The sequence below is a fragment of the Diospyros lotus genome, chromosome 5 (assembly GCF_014633365.1).
Source record: "Diospyros lotus cultivar Yz01 chromosome 5, ASM1463336v1, whole genome shotgun sequence".
NCBI classification, from domain to species: domain Eukaryota; kingdom Viridiplantae; phylum Streptophyta; class Magnoliopsida; order Ericales; family Ebenaceae; genus Diospyros; species Diospyros lotus.
In genome coordinates this window covers 32,780,225-32,805,317 of record NC_068342.1, presented here as the reverse complement: position 1 = coordinate 32,805,317, position 25,093 = coordinate 32,780,225, and the positions used below count along the sequence as shown (strand labels likewise).

General features: G+C 37.3%; 1 protein-coding gene across 1 annotated transcript in view; it reads right to left on the bottom strand.

Annotated features, from left to right (window-relative positions):
* Nucleotides 1-23,670, bottom strand: part of LOC127801498 (serine/threonine-protein kinase ATR) — a 51,957-nt gene extending 28,287 nt beyond the window's left edge. The window contains 15 exon segments of the mRNA XM_052336704.1: nt 3,499-3,693; nt 4,257-4,880; nt 5,267-5,836; nt 5,947-7,592; nt 7,595-9,354; nt 9,829-11,079; nt 13,584-13,899; nt 14,412-14,487; nt 14,564-15,130; nt 15,252-15,396; nt 17,547-17,671; nt 17,836-18,164; nt 18,694-18,806; nt 23,240-23,384; nt 23,476-23,670. Coding sequence (XP_052192664.1) covers nt 3,499-3,693; nt 4,257-4,880; nt 5,267-5,836; nt 5,947-7,592; nt 7,595-9,354; nt 9,829-11,079; nt 13,584-13,899; nt 14,412-14,487; nt 14,564-15,130; nt 15,252-15,396; nt 17,547-17,671; nt 17,836-18,164; nt 18,694-18,806; nt 23,240-23,384; nt 23,476-23,632 — 8,019 coding nt within the window. The 5' untranslated portion in view covers nt 23,633-23,670.
* Nucleotides 23,671-25,093: the final 1,423 nt, after the last annotated feature.

Here is a 25,093-nt window from a genome sequence, read left to right as displayed (position 1 = left end):
TATAAGCCTCACTCACCTATACACAACTCAAGAAACAGCTAGACAGTTCTTGGACTCGGTAGTAAAGATTCATAGGGTCCCAAAATCAATAGTATCTGATAGGGACAAGATTTTTACAAGTCATTTTTGGCAAGAATTGTTCAAAAGCTTGGGGGTCGAGCTACACATGTCCACGACATACCACCCCGAGACTAATGTGTGAAAATTAAGATAGGGCAGAAAACATAACAAGAAAGGAGTTGAGAAAGAGAAAACAACTGTATCTCTTAATTGCAGATCACGAAAAAAGAATTGCCCACTTAATAAATAGTTGAGCTACTTATATAAGTAGCTCAACATACATGAAAGACATATAGCATAACTAATGAATAATTAAGGCCACACAACTACAACTAACAACTGAAAGCAAACTTAAACTGTCTCAATTATTTAACACTTCCACACTCCCCTTCAGTTTAGGCTCCGGTTGCATTAACATTCTTGAACCTATCCTTACTTCAAAGCACCCAAGTATCTCTGTGAGGCCCAACTTCTTGCATAGCAGTTCAAAACAATCTCTAGACAACCCCTTAGTAAACACATCAGCAACTTGCTCAGCAGTAGGAACATGTATGATGTCCACCTCACCATTTTCTATCTTTTCACGCACAAAATGAACATCAACATCAATGTGTTTCGTACAAGAATGGTACACTGGATTTTCTGCCATGCTTTTGGCAGCCAAATTGTCACACCACACAATGGGAGTAGTCACACACGGATAACCCAACTCCACCAGTAACTGCTTAAGTCACAAAAGCTCAGTCACACCCAAGGCAACCGCATGGTATTCAGCCTTTGCAATAGATCTAGCCACAACCGATTGCTTCTTAGAGCCCCACACAACCAAATTTGGACCAATATAAACACAGTAACCACTGGTGGATCTACGTGTAACCCAACAACCAACGTGGTCCGCATCAGTGTGGACCACTAAAGAAAGATCTTTTGGTGAGGAAGTGAACACTAATCCCAGACCAATCGTGCCCTTAATATACCTCAAAAACCTCTTACATGCCAACCAGTGTTGCATCTTAGGAGCTGCCATAAATTGCCTCAACTTATTCACTGTGTAAGCAATATCAGGGCGAGTGTAGATGAGATATTGTAGTGAGCCAATTAGTGTACGGTACAAACTAGGATGAGAAAACAATTCTCCGTCATCTATCAAAGAAGTACCAGCAGCCATAGGAGAACTACAAGGCTTACAGTCCTGCATTGACGCCTTACCCAACAAATCACGAATGTACTTGGATTGATTAAGATAGAGACCAGTGTGATCTTTTTATGCTTCAAAACCCAAAAAATAATTCACAGCTCCTAGAGTCTTTAGTGTAAAGGCATGATCAAGATCTACTATACAAGCATGCAAAGTGACTGAACTTGAGCCGGTAATCAAGATGTCATCAACATATACTAATACAAACAACACATATTCAACAGCCCGTTTGATGAACAATGAGGCATCAGACACTGATCTAACAAAGCCCCAACACTGAAGTGTTGTTTTCAGCTTAGTATACCAGGCTCGAGGAGCCTGCTTTAGACCATAAAGTGATTTCCTGAGCTGACAAACATACTAAGGAAACTGAGAACTCTCAAAGCCCTCAGGTTGGACCATATACACTGTCTCACTCAAATCACCATTGAGAAACACATTATTCACGTCCACCTGTTGTATATCCTAACCAAACTACACAGCCAATGAAAACAAAACGCAAATAGTGGTAGCCTTGACCACAGGGTTGAACGTTTCAACATAATCAACACTCGGGTTTTGAAGAAACCCCTTTGCCACTAACCGAGCCTTATACTTAAGGATGTACCCATCAGAATTATACTTAATCCGAAAAATCGACTTATTTCCAATCAAATTCATGTCACTGGAAAAGGGTACCAACACCCATGTATGATTCCTCTCCAAGGCCTTAGCCTTAACCCACTATGGATCTAAAAGAGCCTCACTTACTAAACTAGGCTTAAGAGAACTCACTAAGGCATGTGGAGGAGACATAGCAAGAGATTTGGCTCAAAGTCTGGTGAGCATAGGATGAACAGAGGGTGTTGGGATAGGCTTAACAAGTTTGGGCTTAGAAACAACAGGGTGAACAAGAGGCAAAGGCACATTAGATGTAGGAGACGTGTCCGATAAGGATGTTCCAGGAGATGGCACAAAATGTAGACTAGGGAATCCTGAGGACAGGGACTAAGCTGCTCGAGGACAGAACAAAGAAGATGAAGAAAAAGAAGGAACAATAGGATGAAGAAAGGCAGTGGAATGACCCCTTGAACTTGACCGTGAGGGTGACGAAAAGAAAGCAGAAAACAATTGAAGAAAAGGGAATTCCAAGGGATTAAACTCAACATGACGAGAGACATAAATTCTGCCTGAAGGATGAAACCTATACCTAGCTTGGTTTTGATTGTAACCAAGTAAAACACACTTGGTAGAATGAAAATTGAACTTATATTTGTTATAGGGCCGTAAAAGAGGAAAGCAAGTGCAACCAAATGGCTGTAACAAGCTGTAGTTAGGTGTGCGGTTATACCTAGATAACACTACTTGGGAATATCTATCGGATCTACTAAAACAATTTCCAAGAGCAACTCATCTTCTGTCCTTTCTTGTGCACAAGAAAGATTTCAAGGGGAGGGGAGAATGTCATGACCCTAAGGGGGTGCCGAGGGGGTATAATTGTAACTAGTGCTAGTGCTAGTAAATAAACATTGTTGTACCTAGCAGTTAAGGCTTAGGCAGCTTGTACTCTTTCGGTTAAGGAAGTTACAACCGAAGAGGCGCCTATAAAAGGAATCGGATGTAAGAGGATGGGAATTATGTATGAGATAATACACAATTCTTTCTCTGCAAAACCTCTTTCCCTCTCGTCTCTCTCTCAATTCTGCCTCCTCCTTTTCAAATGTTCTCTCTCTATTCAAATTTCTCTTACTGTTACAATATATTCTGGAATTGCTCTAAGTCTCAGATCCGAGACTTATCACCTAATTACTCGAGTAAAGTTTCCTACTTGAATAAGTTCCTTCAATCAACTTATCTGATTTTTGTTCAGATGAAAAAGATTATTGGAGAATTTCTCTTCCAACAATTCTCGGTTCAGAAGTCAATAATAAAGAATGTGAAACTAAATAACTAAACCTAGTCACTATAATCACTTATTTCATAACATTTATTCATGGTGACAAGGAGATATATCAACTTAAGCACAAGTATAAACAATTTTTCCTTTTTGTTTTGTTGAAACATTTTTTGGGTGAAATAGAACCATCTTAAAACAATTTCAAAACATAAAATTCACTGAACATCATTTAGAAGTGAAAAGTTTATTAAGGTTGCCTGTAAAAAGTAAAGCCCTATAAGAAAAAAAAAAAAATATATATATATAGTGAACAATAAGCATAATTAGTTAAAACAATGAAAAGGAGAAAAATGATAATCCTAACCTGTGCGTGGGGGTTCTGAACTTCTACTCCACTAGACTTGTGGTATTTAGTCCATTCCACAAGAGGATCATGGATGAAAGTTTCAAGAACACTCATCAGAGTCTCCCTGTTGGCCCTGAGTACTGAAAGAGTGATCTCACAAACCCTCAGAAAAATACCCTCATATCCAGTAATGCCCAAACCATCAATCATGTTCTGCATGCCCAATCAGAATAGGAATTTAAGAACTTAACCGACAGGCATAGTTAAAAATTGGGTTGTGTCAACCAGAAAATTAAGTTGTTATTTTATGCACTTGAATGAGGGAAGAATGCATCTGTTTTGAGGCAACATATGTTGATGTAAAGGATTTCCAGAACTTATTTGCAGCAAAACTCAACTAGAGTCTGTCCTCAACTACTTGGGTAACAGCTGGATGGATTCTCTTTCTTGATCCCACACCATCAAGGTACATCTAGGAATTCTGGAAGCCAAACTTAAGGGCCATAATTTTTTTTTTCTTACTAAGAGAGGACCATAATTTTGGTTAATGTGTTTGTTTATTACATCATTCCAAGTTAATCTTGGTTTCCAGGATTCGATAGTGTTCTTTTTCCTAAATGAAGCACTTGGTGGTCACAATAACTTAACTGAACAAAGTTAATTGACATGAAAATCGATTATGATATTCTTGCAGAACAATTTGTAAAACTTTAAAAACTCTTGACAACTGAGAAAATTTGGTCATGAAGTCATAAACCTCAATGTACTTTTCTTACCTGGGTTAGCCTGAAAGGCACCAGCTCTGGTTTCTCCAACTGCAAACCTTTGTCAAATAAACAACTGAAGTCAACATGAACGCAGTCACCTGTGGTAGAATCAAAAAGAATATTTTCCCCATGCCGATCTCCTAGGCCCACAATGTGCCCAACCATGGACCAAACAGCAGTAGTGTGTGCATAAGCAACTCGTGCCCTGAACCAAGCAGCTGGTTCAGAGAATGTATTCAAAAACCATTTGTGGAAAGCAGGAGGAAACATTGGAAGAATTTTGGTCTTCAGCATCTCATCTTCGGGCATCTTTCCTTGGCATTGATCATAAATTCGCTTAACTTGAGGATTTGTCTTCTGCCTATCAAATTTCCCACAACTTATGTAAATGTCTTGAAGTATGTGACGGAACCCACAAGTGTGGGGCACCCATTCCACCATACCACAATCCTCTGTTAGAGGAATCACTGCAAAGGTGCGAATGTAAAGCTTCCTCCTACGACTTTCTGGACACTTTGATAATAAACGGTTTATCATAGCATTAAATTCCATCATGCGCGCATCTTTCCTAAGGTCATCCTTGGGTTTGCAAAGAAACGGATGTCTGACACCATCACTGCCCAAAAGAACAACCTGCAAATGGTGAAAAGGATGAAATCCCCACTAAAATGGACTCTAAATATGTCTTTGCCCAAAGTCAACATAACCCTACAGATCACCACCATTATACTTCCTTTTGGTGTTAAAGGAGATATTTAGTTCATATACTCTGTAATTCATGATCACTATTGTCATTCAGAAAATATTTTAGAGGCAGCCTTCCAAAAGTTTCAGAAAGATGAACAAATACAATAAAAGCCTATTTGGACAAAAATCATCTATGCCCATGGGACTCCATTTCGTAGCACAGTAAGAATAAACAACAACAACAACAACAACAAAATGCTGAACCAGCAGGGTATACAATTAGAAACTTTCAAGCAATATGATTCTGACCACAGGTTGTATAAGACACTTACTTTCTTGGGTCGCTGAAGAGATGACAGAATTTCAGCCTCATCTGCAATACCTGATATCGTGGGAAGCTCTATGGCTGAGAAAATATTAGATCTAAGTGAGTCAGTCAGACTCATATCACTCATGGGTAGATCAACTGTGAGGGACTGCTGGATGGGCATTATGATTTCAACTGGCATCATCCTCTTCAACGCACTGAATTCAGTTGAGATATTAATAGTCCTTGCCTTCGACTGGCCCGCATGGAAGCATAACCTGATTAGATGGTCAATCAGGGCAGCAAACTGAACAAATAAATTGTTGCCACTGTTTCGTGCACTTGAATTTTTTCGTGCTGCTTGTATAATCTCTGCAGCAGCCTCTCTCCTTGAAGGTACCGTAGATTTTGAAACTGCAGCCATTATCCAAAGGGCTTGCTGGGGGTATTGACAGAGAATAGAGGTGATAATGTGTTTGACCAACCGAACAATTTCTTCATTTTGGTGGCAAATTCTAGAAACCAATTGAGGAAGAACCGTTAACCACTGATATGTAGGAAGGTCCTTTAAACACCCCCGCATGATGCTCATTACCTGTAAAAGAAAGGCTTGAATATTATAAACAACTTATTGATAGATGATGGACAAAAATACAAGTGCTATTTCAATGAAAAATATGGAGATCAGTACAGTAACATCACTACCTTCCCATGGACATTTTTCATATCTTTATTGGATAAACCACTTCTTTGGTAAATGCTCCCAAAGTCAAACCAAAGGGTTAGTAACCTTGGAAGGGCTTGAAAGAGATTTCTGTGGCCTCTGTGAAGACCCTTTGCATAGAATAACAACACATCAGGAAGGTGAGACCACCATTTCTTTTCTGTATTTAAATTTGTAGAAGCATTTAAATTTTTAGAAGCAGAAGCAGAAGCAGATGGAACTATCCTGGAAGCTAGTTCGAAATTTTCCTCCTGCCTTTTTCTGGCATCAACTAACACTTCATCACAATACTTGGCCATATAAAAGTATCCTTTTTCCCACTTGGGCTGGAGTTCCTTCACCCTAGAATAAAGACTGATTACATCTTCCTTCTGCTTCTGGCCAGTATAATGGATCCACCTTGAATACAAGAGGATTGTTTTTGCAATGTCCACATTCTCATTCGGAGCTTGAGTAGTAGAAGGCATAAGCGGTGGGTTCAGCGGAATCAATGAAAAGCTAGTGATAGATGACACTGCAGCAGAGCCTATGATCTCCACTGGCATGTTCAGAAGACTTTGTTGCAGCTCTGCAATAGCACCATCAAATCTCCTAGTGCTCCACAGAAGCTTTGCCTTCTCCATGTGAACATTAGGAGCACCTGAAGCCATTGCTTCTAGAATTGCTCTATTAGCGGTCTCATAATGACCGGCAGACCGGCAGAGTTTTGCGTATTGCAGCCAACAGTTCCCAACTTGAGGACCAAGACCACTGGCACCAAAAACAAGTCTTCGGAAAGCCAACAGAGGCTCCCTTGTCCAGAGAGATGATTGTGTAAATCTGAGCCGATTTTCCCAGTTTTCCCCTGCTTCAGAGAATTCTGGATCGCCCAGATGGAATGACTTCTCCAAGAAAGACTCACCACCGAGGAGAGTGTGAAAGTCCTCCAGTTCTCGTAACACATGAAGCTTTACAACAAATGGGTAAGCTCGGGTGTAAGAATCCATGCCTGCAGCAGCCAAAGGAGCAATCAGAGCTTGTCTTGAGAGTGCAATTCTTTCAGCAACTGAGAATTGGTCTTTCTTCATCATTGCCTGGAGAATCTTCGCAACATCCATGTCAAAGGAAGCATTACTCTCAGAACTACTGCATAGTAAACCTTCTCCATCTGCTCCATTAAGGTACTCATCCATCAGGTCCCACCTGCCAAGTCTCCATGCAGCCTGAACACCTTGCATGCACCATGTTTTCTTGTATTGAGGAACCCTAGAAATTAATCCATCTACATGAGTGACCATCGCTTGTAAATGGCACATGTTTAGAAGACAATTAAGGACATCTGAGTGCCTCTGAACTGAAGTGGGTTCCATCTGCAAAGCCTGTTCGCAAGAAGTCAAAACTTCTGCCCAGTTTCCTGCTTTCTTGTTTATTAAGATTTGATCTTGTAAGCTCTTTGATTTCCGGAGATATGCCAAACCCGACAAACCATCTGGCTCATCCAGATTGCTGTATATTTCCATTAAAAATGAGACATCTTCATCCTCAAAGATGCCACTCCTCTCAGCTGCAGGGTTGAAAGATCCCGACTTCTCTCGCACGTAAGACTCAAAGTACAGCAAGGACCTAGCATAAGCCTGACACCTGAAGAGGCCCTGGCAAGAGTCACCTTAGGAATTGCAGCCAAAAGCTCTGAAACATATTTACACTGCATAAGGAGTTGGTCTGCATCCATTGTAGAATTTGTGCTTGCTTCTTTTGATTTGGCAGCTTGTTGCTTAGAATTTGATTGTTTAAGAGACTGAGAAAGAGCAATTTCTTGCTTAACATCATCTACCCATTGGCCAAGGTTATCAAGAAGAGTAAACACGGCCTGAATGCAAACTTCACTTTGTCTGGAACTGATCCCATTAACCATAGCCATGCTGTTCTCAGATGCGGCAGCTTCAAGAACAGATAGGATCTCCTCTGTTATTCCACACCGTGCCTCCTCAGTGCCATGGCAGACAGCATCAAGCACCAAATAAGGCAGCAGATATGTTGCTGTTTGCATATCATGACGCACTATACCTCGACAGGCATTGAAAATTCTTGCACGAGAACTAGTTACAAGCGCAGTTAATTTTTTTATCCAGAAAAATATCCATCTCCTGAATGACATGGACGGGCGGTAAATAGGACCAGAAGATGCAGCATCTGCTACATTCGGAAGCTGAAATCTTGAGGTCAAACAAGGGGCAATTATCTCTTTGACATAATTAGAAAAACGGTTCCATAATCTCTGACCCCTCCCATTCACTCCACTGGAATCCATTGTGCTCGTACTCTCAGATAGTGGAACGTTCAATGACTTTTCACACTTCGTTGTCTGCCGGACAGAAGCTACATTTTCATCAAGCGATGCATCGCAACCTGCGATCTTGAGCAGCTCCTGTATAGCCAATGCAGCTGAGTCTTGGATAATGGTGTCAGGTGCAGCTCTAAAAGCCCTGGCTAAGTGCTTGTGGATCAACTCAAAGATTAAATCATCATCTGAACAGGCAATTTTAAAACGCTGGCTCCAAAAACCCTTTACTTTGGCAGGATCAACTGCTCCCAGTGCCCCAAGACAATCGGCACATATCAACTTCAGCCGCTGTCCAACAACTGACCTTGATTCTTCTGCACAACCTCTAAGCAAGGAAGAAATTAATGAACTCAAGACATCCATATCTGAACCTACTTCTCCAGTAACAAAAGAAGTGACATCCTCCCTTCGTGAGTTCAGCAATTTGCTCAGGTCACATGCCACCATGTATCTAACATTCAAATTCTCATGATTTAACCCGTCGACAATGTTTCGTAGTTGGTCTATCAAAGTCATTGACCCACGTACTTCTTGTATCACTTTGTTTACTTCTGTTAGGGCAGGAATACTGGGCAAGGGCGGAAACTCACAGATATGCATCTTTAAGATATCCCTATTTTCAAAAACAAGTTCTTCCAAGATTTCCACAACTTTACCCAGATTTGAAGAAGAATGATCCTTATCTCGCTCCAACAGGGGAATAAGAGCAGCAAAAACTTGAGATATTACATGTTTGATGCTAGAAGGTGACACCTTAACCAGCTGCTTTATAAAAAACTGCAAGACATGAAGACCTTCAGCCTGAAGCAACTCTTTATCGATAGCATACATGAGAAGAACCATAACTTTAGGTACATAAGTGCTTAGGTGGGAACCCATCATATTTATCAGCATCTCTATGCGTTTCATGGCTTGTTTCTGCAATGATACATCCTCAGTATGAAGCATTTTTCTATCTATACTATTAAGAAGGCCAACAAAGTGATTCTTTAAAAAGCTGGGAAGATCTTCAGTTCCAGTCAGGATTCTTGCAACTTCATTTATCATCTGAGGCACCCTAGCTAACCTGTAAACATCAAAGGTTATAGTACTCACAAATGTCTCCTTTCAAAGATATAATAGTAGTTAGAACATGAGATGAATCACAAAGGCCACCTAAAGAAACCCCAAAATTGGATGCGATTACCAAGTAACTCAGGTTTGAAAAGAATTGAAATAAGGACCAAAAAGGCAAAAAGACAAAAAAAGAATGCAGACAAGCTTTCTCAGCAACCATGTTCAGGATGAAAATTGAGAGAGAGAGAGAGAGATAGACAGACAGAGAGAAGGGGGAGGGGGAGAGTTGCCATTCGATCAATTGGAAATCACCTGATTGTATGAGAATGCAATGCAGGTTAAGCAAGGCCTAATTTAGAAATTCTTCAATGTTAGAACACTAATAAAAAGTTTTAACACTTAATGCTGGTTTTGGACTTTGATAAACTAATAATGCCTATGTCAATTCCTCAGAATCCTTAGGTTTAGTAAAGAAATTTTTTACCGTTTGCTTGTCTCATCCAAATCGCTGTCTAGAAAGCACACAAGTTCGTCCAAAAGTGCAGGCAATGCAGCTGCAAATATTTCTTGGTTGTCAGATCCGGTCTGCACATGGTAGAACTTCAAAGCAGTGAGTAAATCTCCAGCATCAGCTTGATGGAGAGCAAAGGCAAGCACTTTAGGTAGCCAGGTGACTATCAGTTGCACCAGATCCGTGTTCAGGCACCTGGCAAACTCATATAAGGTAACAAAAGCTTGATCATTATTATGATGAGTAACCACTAGCCTTGGAAGGATGATGGGAACCATTTTATTGACTAGCTCTTCAGTTTTCACACCGAGGACAGCCTCTGCAAACTCTCTAACCATTTCTGGACGGCTTACAAGCCTCAGAGATAAATAATCATATAATTCATTCCGAACATGAATAACCTTTGACAGAATGAGTTCAAATTCTCCTCTTAGATGGAAATAGCTGGATTGGCTTATTAATTTTGATGCAGTCAACCTCACTACTAAATGTGGATTATCAAGTTGATCAACCAATAAAATGAGAGAAAACAAGAAAAGTTGACTATGAATATCAACTGAAATCATAATCTCTGCAGTGGATTCTAGAAGAGTCTCAAATATCTGAGGGTCATTAGCTGCTGCTAAAGCATGTTTGATCTTGTCCAAGAACTTCTGATCTTTGCTTTTATTTGATTCCTCCTCATCCAAAAATAAACAATTTAAGATAGACTCCTCAATAAAGTAGCGAATCTGTGTGACAAATGCTTCTCTCACAGCCCTTTTTCTGTGAAGGAGCAGGTATTCAACAGATCTCATCCATTCAGACCTTGTTTTAAGCAGAATATCCTTAGTTCCATGAGCAATGATCCTCTGAATCATACCCACACAAGCAACTTGAACTTCTTCAGATGACTCATCATGAAGAAGCTTCAAAAATAGAGCCTGTAGATGGAGAAAATCACACGGACCAGATTCTATGGTTTCAATGTCAGGTAAATGCACAACCCTTGAGTACAACTCCTGATTATGTATGACTCTCTTGTCACACTTTGAGCACCAGAATCCTTGTAATAGATTTTCTTCTGTGGAATTCTGTTTAAGGTTCCCTTTTGCTAGGAATAATTTGCAACGAGCTTCACAAAAACCAGAGACACCATTAGAAGATCCATAAATGCATGCCAAATAACCAAGAGAAAGAGGAATGATTTTTTTGACTTGCTCATTTTTCTCTGTCTCCAACAATCTGCAATTTTGAAGCAGAAAACAGACAGAAGAATTAGGTTTATGGCCACTATTAAATCCAATACATAGAGTTAGGCACATTGGAGCACAGCAATAAATTAGAAAAAAATCTAGCTAAGGTATCTTTTGCTCAGGCATGACACATTCTACTATGTCAACATGAACTAATGATATGAACCAAGATCCAAAAGTAAATTAAGTAGATAGCCATTCCCATCCCTTGAAACCCATCCAACTTGAAATAAATAAATTCCCCAACCAAACAACATTAAAAAAAACTGTTCTCCATAGTTTGTACCACAACCAATCTTATTGATTGTAAGACCTTTCTTTGTCCTAACATGAACTATAAGGAACAAAATCACATTAAGGCATCACAAGATCAACTTCATAACTTTACACAGATATGTTTCAGAAAGAATGATCATGGTAGCACATTAAGTTTATTATACAAAGCATCTTCAAAAACAATTATCTGATATACTACCTATGCAACATGCCTTTCCTATAGTACTATCCTTGTGCTCCTTTTTCAAAGACCAGCTTGTCTTCTAGATCCTTTTAAGTATTATTTTTAACTGTCATTACAATGATAGTAATAAAATTTTGCTTGTGAATTCCTATTTACAGCCTGTCCTAAGCCTGGATAAAGGAGGGTTGTGTTAGGTAGCCAATAGCTAGCATAAAACTCATCAGATCAAACAGCATAAAAACAATAAACAAACAATGAGTCCATGGCATTGATAAATGACCCTGGCTTAAATACATTTTAGCTTCATTTGTGTGTTTAGAGCTAGGACTTCAGTAGTACATGATTTTGTATCCAGGGGACAATATTTACAAAGAAAAACAGGCAGTTCCCATAATTATTCCTTTTATAAGTGTTGAAGTAACTATCATTTCTATCTCATGCTTTTTTTTGCATCAAACATGTGCACTGGAACTCAAACCTGCTCTACCAGTCTTTAGCACCTATCTTTTAGGCATAGCCTATTCAATGGCCCCTCAATATAAGTTGAATTATCAAGAATTGAAGTATCATATATGTTTAATGTGACTTTCAATTTTTATCAGTATTTAGGTTCCTAGTTTCTTTTATGGTTTTATACTTTCATCATATAGTATTTATCTTCATCGTAGCCAATAAGATTGAATCACTGATGCTCAATCTCAAAATCTTTCAGCATCTTATCAAATTTCTGTAATACACATCTTAACAGCAACTCAATTCAATATTGTTATTTATTGATCAGAAAAGAATCATCCCTTCTTTTTAGTGTGGTAGATATGCATCTGGTTTATTCTTTTTCAAGTTGCGCCAATCCATGCTTTCTCCTCATCAATACAGCAAGAGAAACATTGTGGCCTGTTGAACCTTCTGTATTAATATGATCTGAGAAAGATCCAAGAAAGAAACTAGGAACCTAAATACTGATACAAATTGAAAGTTGCATTAAATATATATGATAATTCAACTTATATTGAGGGGCCATTGAATAGGCCATGCCTAAAAGTTAGGTGCTAAAGACTGGTAGAGCAGGTTTGAGTTCCAGTGCACATGTTTGATGCAAAAAAAAGCATGAGATAGAAATGATAGTAAATTCAACACCCCCCCCCCCCCCCAAAAAAAAAAAAGGGAAAGAGAAAAAACACAGAAGGAATAAAGGAAAGCAAGGTGGAGAAAGGAAAGAGGATATAGTGTCACTGCCCTCATCTTATTTCGTGATTTGTTATCTATCACTTACGTTACATCAAACATCTATGTTGGTTAGTGCATCTATTAGATTAAGATGATTAGCATTTATAATGATGCAGATATAGGACAGCTTTTAAGATCATAGACAAAGCCACCTACAGCTGTGTGAGTGAGCCTGTGTGAAGTTTAGGTTATGATAGCATCCAGCATTCAGCATGGTAGAATATAAGTCAATAAAGGTCTGAAGTAAAAGAATAGCTAAAATTGGTTTGGTTTCAGAAACCAACTTATAGGCTGTTAGACTTCTTAGTTCTTATTATATTTGACTTCGGAACTTTTAACTTACAAATAAAAAACTTGGAAATCTTAATAATTATTTGAGATCCAGTACATACACGAGATGCATGAGAAAAGCTTAGCCAACAATCAGTTGAAAGTCTTGAGACAAGATGACATATGGCATCTTCCAATTGGTTACAACCACATGCTAGCCCAGCAGTATCAATAACCCAAAATACAAGTAAATTTCAGAGTAACATTAGAATTATAAGTCCTATCATTGAATTAATTTGAGAAGCATTTTTATAGTGGCCAACAAATGATCATAGTCAATTCACAGGAGCAATAAGAATATATCTTGGTAAATCAATCAGAAACAAAACTTGACACTATCAAAACATTTTTTATTTATTTTTCCCGTTCTCGTTTTCCTTTTACTAGGTCCAATTCTGAAGCACATTTGAGTAGGAACACACTAGCCACGAAGCCATATGCAGGAACGTACACAAGGATATCCATTGGTTACTTACTGCAGCCTTTTGAACATAGGTGTCAGTACTGAAAAATCAGACCACAAAACAATTACAGGCATAGAAATGACAGCTTCTGATCTAACTTCTTCTGCTTCATCTTGAAGACCCAAATCCAGAACTTCGAGATTACTTCCACTTTGCAATATGCATCCCATCTTGGACAAAACTTGCACGGAGAGACATTTTATCTTCCATGGAGCGTGTGGTTCACCAATAGCAACACTATGAGTCCATGGAAGCTTAAGCACCAAAAGCATATGATCAGCACTAGCAGCCATATATGTAAAAAGCTTATTCTCCTCGGGAAGGGAACCTGAAGGAAAATACACTTGAGACTAGTCACAAAATCACAATAGAAGAATTTAGCAGATTAAACAACACTGCACAAGCGAGCAAATATGCATGCACACACAGAAACTAAAAGTTAGTAAGAGAACACTAAACCGAAGGGAGTGATTCTCTCTGTAAGTTGATTATACTTGGACAAAACTTTAAATGCTAGTGTTCATTTCTTACAATTTCAAAAATAAATTGAAAGAGGAGATCAAACATAAACTTTCTATCAATCAAGTTAACACCTGAATAACAACAAAAAGCTTAAAATAAAAATAAAGATAAAATATGCAATTGCATAAATATTCAACACAATGGGAGTAGCTTATTTAAAAGAAGCATCTAAGATATTCAATATAACTTCCCTTTTGAAACTGCTGGATTTATCATCAAGTATTAGAAACAATTTCTCAGATTGATGCTACCCTGATACCAATACAAAGTTAGTGAATCTTAGGATGAAAAATTTTAAAACAGGACATATGGCCTTACATTTAACGAGCAACATACTGTGAACTGCTTCCAGAAAGGTGCATAAATCAAATGAAAGTGAAGTAGCATGCATGGCCTACAAGATAAAATTCTCAGTTACAGCCAGTAAATATAGGATAAGTTAATCAGTCATAAAGAGAAAATGAAGAAACCTGCTTGCATATCCAAAGGATCCAGTCATCCATTCTCTCAAAAATGCACTGTGAAAGTTTTGCCTGTGGATATTCACAGAAAACAATGCTGAGTGTGCCAAGAGCTGCTAAGGCAACTTCCGGGCTTAATAAACTGACTTTTTCACCAGGAGGACTGAGAAATTCAACAAATGAAAAAAGAGATGCACGCATATATTCACCATACTCTTTTTTCATTCCACAAGTAAATTTATGCACACCCTTGTCTGTGTCCTGGAAATTGGCATTTGAATTAATAACTTCTTGATCTAGCTTTTGACGCTTTAACTTGAAATTATTTAGGTCATGAGGCGGTCTTTTCCCTCCAACCCTTAAGTTATCATATCCACTTGATATAAGCATTTCACCGTCATCAGTTTTTACTTCGTCAACAACATCAGGACCAATTGCAGATAGAGCAACTCGTAAGCAATCAATCAATGCAAAACAGGCATTTGAGGAACAAAGCAAACAAATAAGGGATTCAGGCCTCCAAATGTGAGGGGGACAACAGTTCGCAATTCGAATGTATGCATTGCATAAAGCAGCCTGGAAAATAATAAAACAGTCAAAATCTTACAGAAGAAATTCAGTTATACCAAATTCTTGAAAGAACTCCTAGCAATAACAATTATGTTCTTCATAATAACAAACTAGGACAAAATTTAACCTTAAGCTCTGGGCTACTTGTTTTCTGCATTGACTTCGGGAAAACATTGACCATATCTGCAGCAGTCAACTTGACAACATCATCAGGACAACTAGAGTACAGTACATGAAGGCAACCACCAATGGAAGAATCATAAACAGTGTTTCTGCAATTTGAGGGTTAATATTAGTAACGGTATTTTTAATGAAAATAATCAAGCAAGGTACACTAGAACACCAGGATATCATCAGTATGCCAATTCAATGTAGACCTGTTGTTTTAAAGTCAAATAGTAAAGAGATGTCAACTCAAGTGTTCTGAGTTAATTCTGGTCAAAGAAGTGCAAGAAGGATACAAATTAATTGGGAAGCAACAGAGAAATTCAATATCCATTTGGTTTGTCAAGAGTAAAAGTAATAATATAAAAAAGATAAAGTTGGCTCTCTATCTAAAGTTTAAGCTTTTAAATAAGATGACAGTTAACAGTTTCAACATGATATTAGAATAGGCAAAGGTTTTGAGATTAAATCTCACTGCTAACCTAATATCTAAATTGTAGCGCGTGTTTGGACCAGTTACACAATGAAGCCTGACCACATATAAGAAGGCGTGTCAAGAGTAAAAACAAAACAATATAAAAAGATAAAATTAGCCCTCTATCTAAAGCTTAAACTTTTAGATGAGATGGTGGTTAACAATTTCAACATGGTTCTAGTTCTAAAACTGTTTTATGGTTCCACAGTACATAAAACTCAAAGTAACAGGTTTCATAAACTGGTCCTGAAAACTTTTCTGAAGAAAATGATCTCATAACAGCCCATTTTAAAATATTATAATAAGGCTTTTTCACTATTTTCAAAAATTGTTACCACACAAAAATACAAAGGAATCAAGCTAATGAGTCACTATGAAACTTTGGAAGAGAGTCATTGAGCAAAGATTAAGAAAAAATAAGAGCATAACAAAAACGAGGATGCTAAACTAGATGTGGGGCCACACAAGAAAGATAAAATTAGAAATTGTGTTATTCATAATAAGGTCAAAGTGACTGCTATTGAAAATAAGATGCCTGGGACACAATTAAGATGATTTGATTTTGTAAGAACACCAAGAGAGGTTCAAGTGAGGATAGTTGACCAAACGGAACAAGTAGCCAACAAACGAGGTAAAGGAAGACCTAAAAACTTGGAAGGAGACACTCAAGTATGCTATTAGTTATAGAGGCCTTATAGAAGATATGGCCATAGACAACAATGACTAGAGTGCTAGAATTCATGAAGCAGAACCAACATTGTAGAATAAAGGCTTTGTATGCTGTTATCATACCGAAGTAAAAATTATATGAAAACAAAGTGTGTTAAAAGTTCTCATAAGTTTTGGTCCCGAAAGTAACCAAGCCAAAGAAAACAAAAACATAAAAACCTTAACCTAACAGTCTTTTGAATCAAGCTTAGAGAAGAGAAAGCATTGATTTGAGCCATTCTGGTATCAAATGTGTCACAGAAAATTTGAATCCTCAGTCCGTTGGTGAATTAAAGAGAAAGCAGAAAAGATTATGAGAAAAGGGGGAAGAAGAAGAGAAACAAACAAAGCAAAAGAAGGACAAGAATAGAAAAGAGGACAATGAAGAAGGCAAGAGGTAAGAATTCCTGTTGTGCAAATTATTCCCAAAGTTCCCCTGTATGAGCAGAATCATACCTACAATCTATTCATGCAAAGAAATATCATAATAAAATTAAAAAATTCAGAAAATACAAAATAAAATCATAAAAAACAGAAAAGCTTTCATCCAAGACTACAAATTTCTTTTGCCTCCAACCATGCTAGAAATTCAAGTGAAACTCTGTCCGAATCCGCATCACCACTTCAATAACCTATAAAGCATCCAATACTAATTTCAAGGAAATGCCTTTTGAACCCAAGGAACTAGTAAGGCATGGCCCTTTCCATTCCACATAAATGTTCTTTTTCCTAGTTTAGGAATAAGTTGGAAAACAGACCAGAAAATTTTGCAATCGTATATACATTTTTTCCTTGATGGCTTTACAAAAATGTCCACATTTAAGATGACTACTAGCAAAAATTAACACAACCTCCCACAACATCCACTGAAACCAAACTTAAAAATGCATCAAAAGCACAAGAGCTGGGTTTCTTTTTGACGTTGCACAGAATGGAGAAATGATATCCAAGCAAAGTATTTTGTCAGAAACTTTCATGAATCTGTATAGCTCTCAGTAAAGGACTGGTCAAGCTTCATACACAGAGAGTTACCAGCAAACAGTAGTATCAATTATCAAACATCTAAAGATGTACCTGAACACTGGAAGCCCTTCCTCATCTTCACTTAATATAGCTGATATCAACTGAATTAATTTCTCACTAGGAACAACATCATAGTCCATAACTGTTCCAATGATTCGGGCAAAGTCAAAGCATGCCTTCATGAAATTTTATTTGTTAGAAAATGTACCATTATAAGCTTGGAACTCACAAAGACAATGACCAAAAAATAAAAATAAAAGACATTTATCAAACAACTAAGTCCAGGTCAGCTGATAAAGCTAATCATATAACTAGAAATCTACAATTAAAATGCACCCACCATATGCAGATCAGCGTCTCCATAGCATAGCAGAGTAAATGCAGCCGAAATAAATGACACATTGATGAGTCCTTCAACATATAGGGCTCCCTCGGTAAGGCATCTACAGGTCAGCCTAATGACCCAAGTAGCAAAAGGACACCACCTTTGTTTGCCAGTGAGGTTAATAAGAAGAGCAGGACCATCTACAGCTTTGCTGCATGGGGGAAGGTCACTGAGAAGAGCAGGGCCACTGGTAATTCCATTAAATGACTCACAGAAGCACTTCAAAGACACTTTGCTAGATACAGTTGAATCATCAGCACAAAGTGAAGCTACATATAGAAGATCTGTGTGCAGACGAGCAAGTTAGGTTTATAGGGTGGGCTGATCATGCCATGAGATATGTAGTAATGCAACATAATTGAACAGATTGTAATAGACCTAGCTGTAGCTCTAAGAGATGTGAGGATAAGAGAACAATATTGAATAAATAACAGCAGAGTTTTTATACTACATCAAAAATTATGTGCCTTAACTATTCCTTGTTTCTTTTTTTCTTTGCTTTCTTTCCACTTCTTTGATAAGTGTTGTCCATCCCCCCTCGCCTAAGCCCCTGAAAAACTAACTGGAGAAGTAGTATATAGATGGATGGATGGAGAGAGAGAGAGGGAGGGAGGGAGGGAGGGGGAGAGAGAGAGAGATGAGAGTAAAATAATCTGCTACTCTCCAGGAACATTCTTTGTAAGCTTGAAGAATAATAAACAAGTGTGCCACCATGCAGCAAAAACTGAAATAACACATTTATAACTCAGTTCTTTAGATGATGCAATAACATACTTCAACAACTGTTAACTTCTTGTAGGCTGCATTTCATACCTTCAACTGCTAGCATGGAATCAACAAAAAACTGGCGGTATGCATCTCGATCTCCTGTGCGAATCAAGGATAAAAGAGACCCAACTGTTTCAAAAATCACTCCATGCCGGGAGCTGGAACATAATATGTCAGATTTAACAACCAAATATATACAAAGCATACAAGAACATCCAGTCTGAACTAAAAACAAGGATGCATATTAAACAAAGTTAGCAATTACCATATAATATGAACATCATGCATCCATTAGACGATGTTATTTTCTTCTTTCTGGAAACTACAAATATATGAACATCACATGTTGTCATATGCATTGTGTTAGTCTCCAGGGCACAGCTCATGGATTTTGATGATAACAAAACTTTTGCCCAACTAATGCTCTTCTTGAGTAAGTGTTAAGTGTTCAGTACCTTACATACACCAGACCAGATGTTGCATTTGTAGTAAACAAGTTAAGTCAATTTTTAAGTTGTCCTAAGGATCAACATTGGCAGGCTTGTAAGTGGTTACTTCGCTAGCTTAAAAGGACAGTTGGCTTAGGTTTGGTATTTACTCCATCATCTACAAATTTGCCTCTAAGTGTTTATACTGATGCGGATCATGCTGGTTGCAAGATCACAAGGCAGTCTACTAGTGGTTGGTGTGCTTTTCTTGGAAATAATTTCCTTGCTGGGGGATCTAAGAAGCAAACAGTTGTTGCAAGATCTGTTGGAGAGGCAGAATATCAGGTTGTTGCCGAAGGAGTTACAGAAATTCTATGGTTGAAATCTCTTTTTCATGAGCTTGGGTTTTCGTGCTCTAAAACTCCTGTTCTTTGGTGTATTAATTTGGCAACAAAATCTATCTCTGAAAATCCCATTTTCCATTCAAGAACCAAGCACATAGAGATTGATGTGCATTTCGTTCGGGAAAAGGTTGAGTGTGGTGCTGTGGAAATTCGTTATGTTCCTACAATGTACCAAATTGCTGATATCTTTACTAAAGGTCTGCCTAAGGATAGGTTTCTGTTCTTGTGTAATAAGCTTGGTCTTCAAATGACACCTATGTATCGGCAATTAACAGTTACAGCAGCAGCAAAGAAGAATGCTTCAAGGAGGTCTCAATTGAAGGGGCATGTTGAAGAGAATGAGGCAGCTCAATTGTAGCCTTTGTTCTTTATAACATTTGTTTCTTGTATGCTGTGTTTGTATTTGGCAGGTTGTATTATTAAACTGTGGTTCCAGTTATAGAGGATTGTTAGTTAGTTATGATATGTAGGCATAGTAGTCAAGGCTATATATATTCGATAGCCTTTCTATTGTAATGTGTGGAAAATCATTTTATTTCTTTAATCAGTTTGGATGAGGTTCTACTTCTTTTCAAACCTTCTGTTTTCATTTTGTTTCAACTTTTGTAGATTCTGACACTTCAGGTAGAAGAAGGCCGGGCATTGCAAGGCTACTAATTTCTACATATTTTTTAGGTAATATCAACAGGATTTTGCAGTCCAAAATTGATGGATGCATTTTTTATATCAGAATTTCAGAAGAATCTGTTCTTCCTTCACATCAATTTCCATGTTTTCATTCTCTTGTTTCCAATTCAGCTCCAGTCAGTCAGGTTGCTGATGACTGTTCATCTTCATCATATTCTAATATCTCTAACTCAAATTTGAATTCTGGGGATGAGGATGTACTTCAAAGTTTGAAGGATGGCTCTTCAGCGGCTGAAGTGGGGGAATTTGTGTCTGTTATTCCCAATCTTTGGAGGAGTGTCACCTTTTGGAAAATAGAAGTGGTTTGTCTGGGGAGTTGCTGAAAGTTAATGCTATTTCGAGGTTTGATGCATCTAACATTTTGCATTTCCAAGAGACTTTCAAGTCAGGGTTTTTGTATTCTGGGCCAAATGAAGGCACGCACAAGGAGGGTTTGCCTGTAACTTCTCTGTAATCTGGCCTTGGGTTTTTGCTCCAAATTCTTGGGAACCAAATTTGCAACTTCTTGCAATCTGTCGGTGGTTGAATTCTCCAAGGGAGTAATGGTTCAGAGCTTGTCAGGGTAAGTTTCTTCTGGGAAAGGGAGACCTTGATAATCAAAAAGTTGACCCTATTGGAACTTCGCAAAGAAAGGCTTCAGTCTTCAAATTTAATACAAGGAAGGTAAAAACTATTCAATTGACTTATCAGAGAAGGAAGTGGGAAGCTGGAAAAAATAGGCCCTGTCAAAGTCAGCTTAGCTCTACTTTGAAGGGTGGTATGCAGAATAGTAACAATTTGAATAATGAAATCCAGTTGCAGGAGTTTGGTGGCAGACATGTGGAGGACTGGGAAGTTATTCAGATATTATGGCTGAGGCTGAGGCAACTTGGTTTATGGGAAAAACTCAGGAACTGTCAGCTAGTGGTGATGACTCCAGTGTTCTAAATTTAATTATTGCTCGGGAAGGTGCTATTCAAGTGGAGAGGGATAAGATGGTAAGAGCGGCATCTGAGTTATCTTTATAAATGATCTTGGGCCTTGGGGCGCAATTTGTGAGCTGGTTTTCAGAATTTAAGGCTTGTTTTAGGGGGTCAGGGAATAATGTATGATTGCCTCGGGCTGATTGGAAGTTGTCATGACCCTAGGGTTTAGCTAGGGTCTTAGAAGTAATTGGAAGGAATTTGGGGAAGAAACAGAGAAGAATTTTAAGGGGGAGATTGAATAGAATTAGGGAGAGAAGGGATGGAACAGTGGAGAACGAGAAAGAGAGAGAGAGAGAGAGAGAGGGAGGGAAAGAGAGAGAAATTGGAATTTCAATTATAATTCAACATGAGAATCCCCTCCATTTACAGCAGCCTTATATAGGTATATTTGTCTCCTAACAACCTTGCACATGCAGCCATGTGCACCTAACTAATTGCTAAAATATCCAAAACAAATTATTCTACCCTATTACAATAATACTCCTTTATTGCTCATAGGGTCATGACAGAAGTATCAGATCATCTTCTGTTTTAATAAGTTCTAATCCTGATTGGATTCCGAGGGTCTTCATTTATTGAAGTCAGTTTAAGGTGGGGTTGGAAATACAGTAATCCATGTATTCTTCGGCTTCTCCTTGCTGTGTCTTTGATAGTTTGAAGGCTGTCCTAAAGAATGAGTGATTTGAGTTGAGCAGAAGCAGTTTGTTTTTCATCTTTCACGGGCAAATGAGGTTGAAGTTAGAAGCAATGGGTCTCAGAGGTCAAGCTCCTGTTTATGAATATTCAGTGAATCAAGCTTCAGGTCAAATGTTGGTCTGGCATCAATCTCTCCTGGCTATTTTTCATTGTCTAGGGGTGATGATTTCTCGATGTATCTTGGTAGCAATTCTGTCATCAGAGGGTTTTGATTTCAGTATCTCATTCTCTGTCTAGTTCAGGTTTTCTTGTGGTTGTTCATATTAGGTAGAGTTATTTAATTGCTGATTCTAGTGGCCTTGCTTTTATGCATTAATATAATCTAATCTAACCTTCTTTCAAAAAAAAAAAAAGTTTTGGTGCCTAAAGATGGAAAAAATTTATCTCGTTGAAGGTTATGGATTAGATGGGAAATGGATATAATCAACCTGAAGCTACAACAAGTCTTAATTCACAAGAATTAGATTTATCACAAGATAAAAGAAAGCTATTGAAGTAGGCATTCATCCCATTTTTTAAACTTATGGATTAGTGTTGGCTGTGATGAGCTCATTTGTCGTGGCAAAATCAAGAATAGCTTTATCTTTATTATTTCTTTCTCCAAATATGTCAAATCCATGTACATCTCTATACACATTCCCTTCTTTATATACATGTCCGTTTAAGTTACCTTCTATATAATGGTATTCTCTCCTATAGGCACTTCTTGTACCAAACCCTCTAAATCTTCTCCTCTCCTAACCCAACTTACAGTGCATATGTACTAACAATATTTATAGTTTCTTCCCATAAAACAACTTTATCTGCAATAATCTTTCTCCTATTCTCTTTGTATCCATTACCTCATCATTTGAAGTTTTATCCATAAGAATCCCAACTCCATTAATTCTTTGATTAATCCTTTATTGAGTACCAAACTTTATATCTATTTTGTACTAACATTTTAGCCCTCTTTTCAACACACCTTGTCTTTTGGAGACACATAATTTAATTCTTCTCCTAATCATCATTTCTACCATTTTCATACATTTTGCTATCAAAATCTTGAGACTCCGTGACCCAATCATTAATCTTTGATTGTGGACTAACTTCTTTACTTGCATTTGTTCATGAAAATGTGAGAACTCTTACGGATTAAACACTAAATCTGGGTGCCTGTGCAGTGGTTCCAGCTCATTTTTACTACACGAGTAATGCAGCGCTCCACAATAAGGGTTATCCCACATTTCAAAAATTGAATAGACTTCAAAATGCCCAAATAAGGTAAAGAGTAATTGCATAACTGACAAAAGAACCATTGGATTGTTTTCAGAACGCACTCGAAAATTTCTGTCAAAACTCAAAACTAAGGAATCAAAACTACATTAAATTTCATTAAAACGATTGAAGAGAATCATTCTTGAGCACTCACCGAAACGATGGTTCGGCAAAGAACGGCAGTATACGACCAATAAGGGGAAGGACTGCGGCAGCCTTGCCATTGTAAAAAACTCCAGGGAAGTTCCTCGCTGTGTGGGTCAAGAGCTTCAGTACGGCAATGACCTCTCTCTCGTTTGCTATACACCAAAAAGAATAAAAAAAACAATAATCAATGCGACTGCATAGGTATATAGATGAAAAAAATTAGAAATTGATGAGAGAAAGAACCTGAAGAAGATGGGACGACATAGGCGTGAAGAAGATTGGGAAGAACGGCGCGGAATCTGATCTCCAAAGCTTCGTCGTCTCGGCGGCTCGGAGGAGTCGATGACGACGCCGCGATGCGTTCACGGAGTTCGTGAACAAGGCTTGAGAGATTCGCCATTACATGAGCCCCTCTCCCCCTCTGTCTGGTACCCCAGTTTCCACTCTCTTCCCTCCCACTTTGAAAGACAAGAAATAGTGACAACTCGCCTGAGTTTATTGAGTGACGACTGCTTCTTCTCCTGGTGGACTCGGACCTAACTCGGACTTTTTGGGCTAATTACATTGACCCCCTGAAATTATATGTGATATCCCTTTGTTTCCTAAAATTATAATAACCATCCCTACCATTAATAAATTGGATAAAAAAAACTATTTTTCTCCTTGTCTCTCTCCTCTCTCTAATAAATATATAAATATAAATATATATATACACAAATCACTTATAATTTAGATCTTTTTCAAGTAAATTTCTATGATTTATTTTCAATATTTAAGATTTTTATAACTTAGACTTTTTAAATATGCCTTTCATCGGATTAATAATTTAAATAAACTGTCTTTGGCATTGAAGTTGAAATATGAAACTATTATCAACAAATAAAATTGAATTTGAAAAAATTAAACTAACTTATATAAGTACTCAAAAAATTAAAAATAAAACCATAAAGACTCAATCAAAACTCCTGACTTAACAAATAAGTAGGCCTTTAACAATAGGATAAATTACATCGAGTACACTTGAGATTGGGTAAATTAACATGAACATCTTTGACATATGAAAAATAATAGATACACTTTTTAAGATTATGGATCGAAATCATTTTCCCCTATTATGAATAAATGAGAGTTAATTATTCATTAATACCCAAAATACCCTTTTATATTTTTCTTTTCCTTTTGTAATTATATAGAAATAGAAAAAATAAAAAGTGATAACATTAATGGTGTTTACCTATTCCTTGACAACCACTACCAGGTTTCTGTCGACTAATTGCTTCAATAAAAGAACCAAAATGGTTTTCTCTAAAAGGAAATTGTTAGCTTAAAAGATGGTAAATTAAGTTCACCCAAAGAAATTGTTGAAATTAAAGAAATTTAAATAATATAGAATATAATATTTATAGTGGTTCAACCCTACTACCTACGTTATTATATTAATTTCTTGTAAAAGATTTTTCAACCAACTTACTATGTACCTTTTGTTGAGTCAACTTGCTCCATTCGATCTCTAAATAAGTTTTGATAATTAACAAAAATAATATTTTAAAAAACTATATTAATTTGAAGCCCTTAATCATTTATGTTAAGTTATAAAATATTTTTTCATATTATCTATTTTATCAAAACTGTTATTTTTTGCAAAAATAATTTTTAAACCAAACAAGGATTTAAATATATTATATTGCATTCTTTTTATTGTTTTCAGACCATTTTTAGTTTTTAGTTTTTTAAAATAATGAAAATGCATTTATTTTGTCATTTTCAAAAATACATTTTTGAAAATAAGAAAAAAAATTGTAAAGGAAATTTAAAATAATAAAATGTTGTTTTAGTTATTTTCAGCCAAAACAATCTTTTA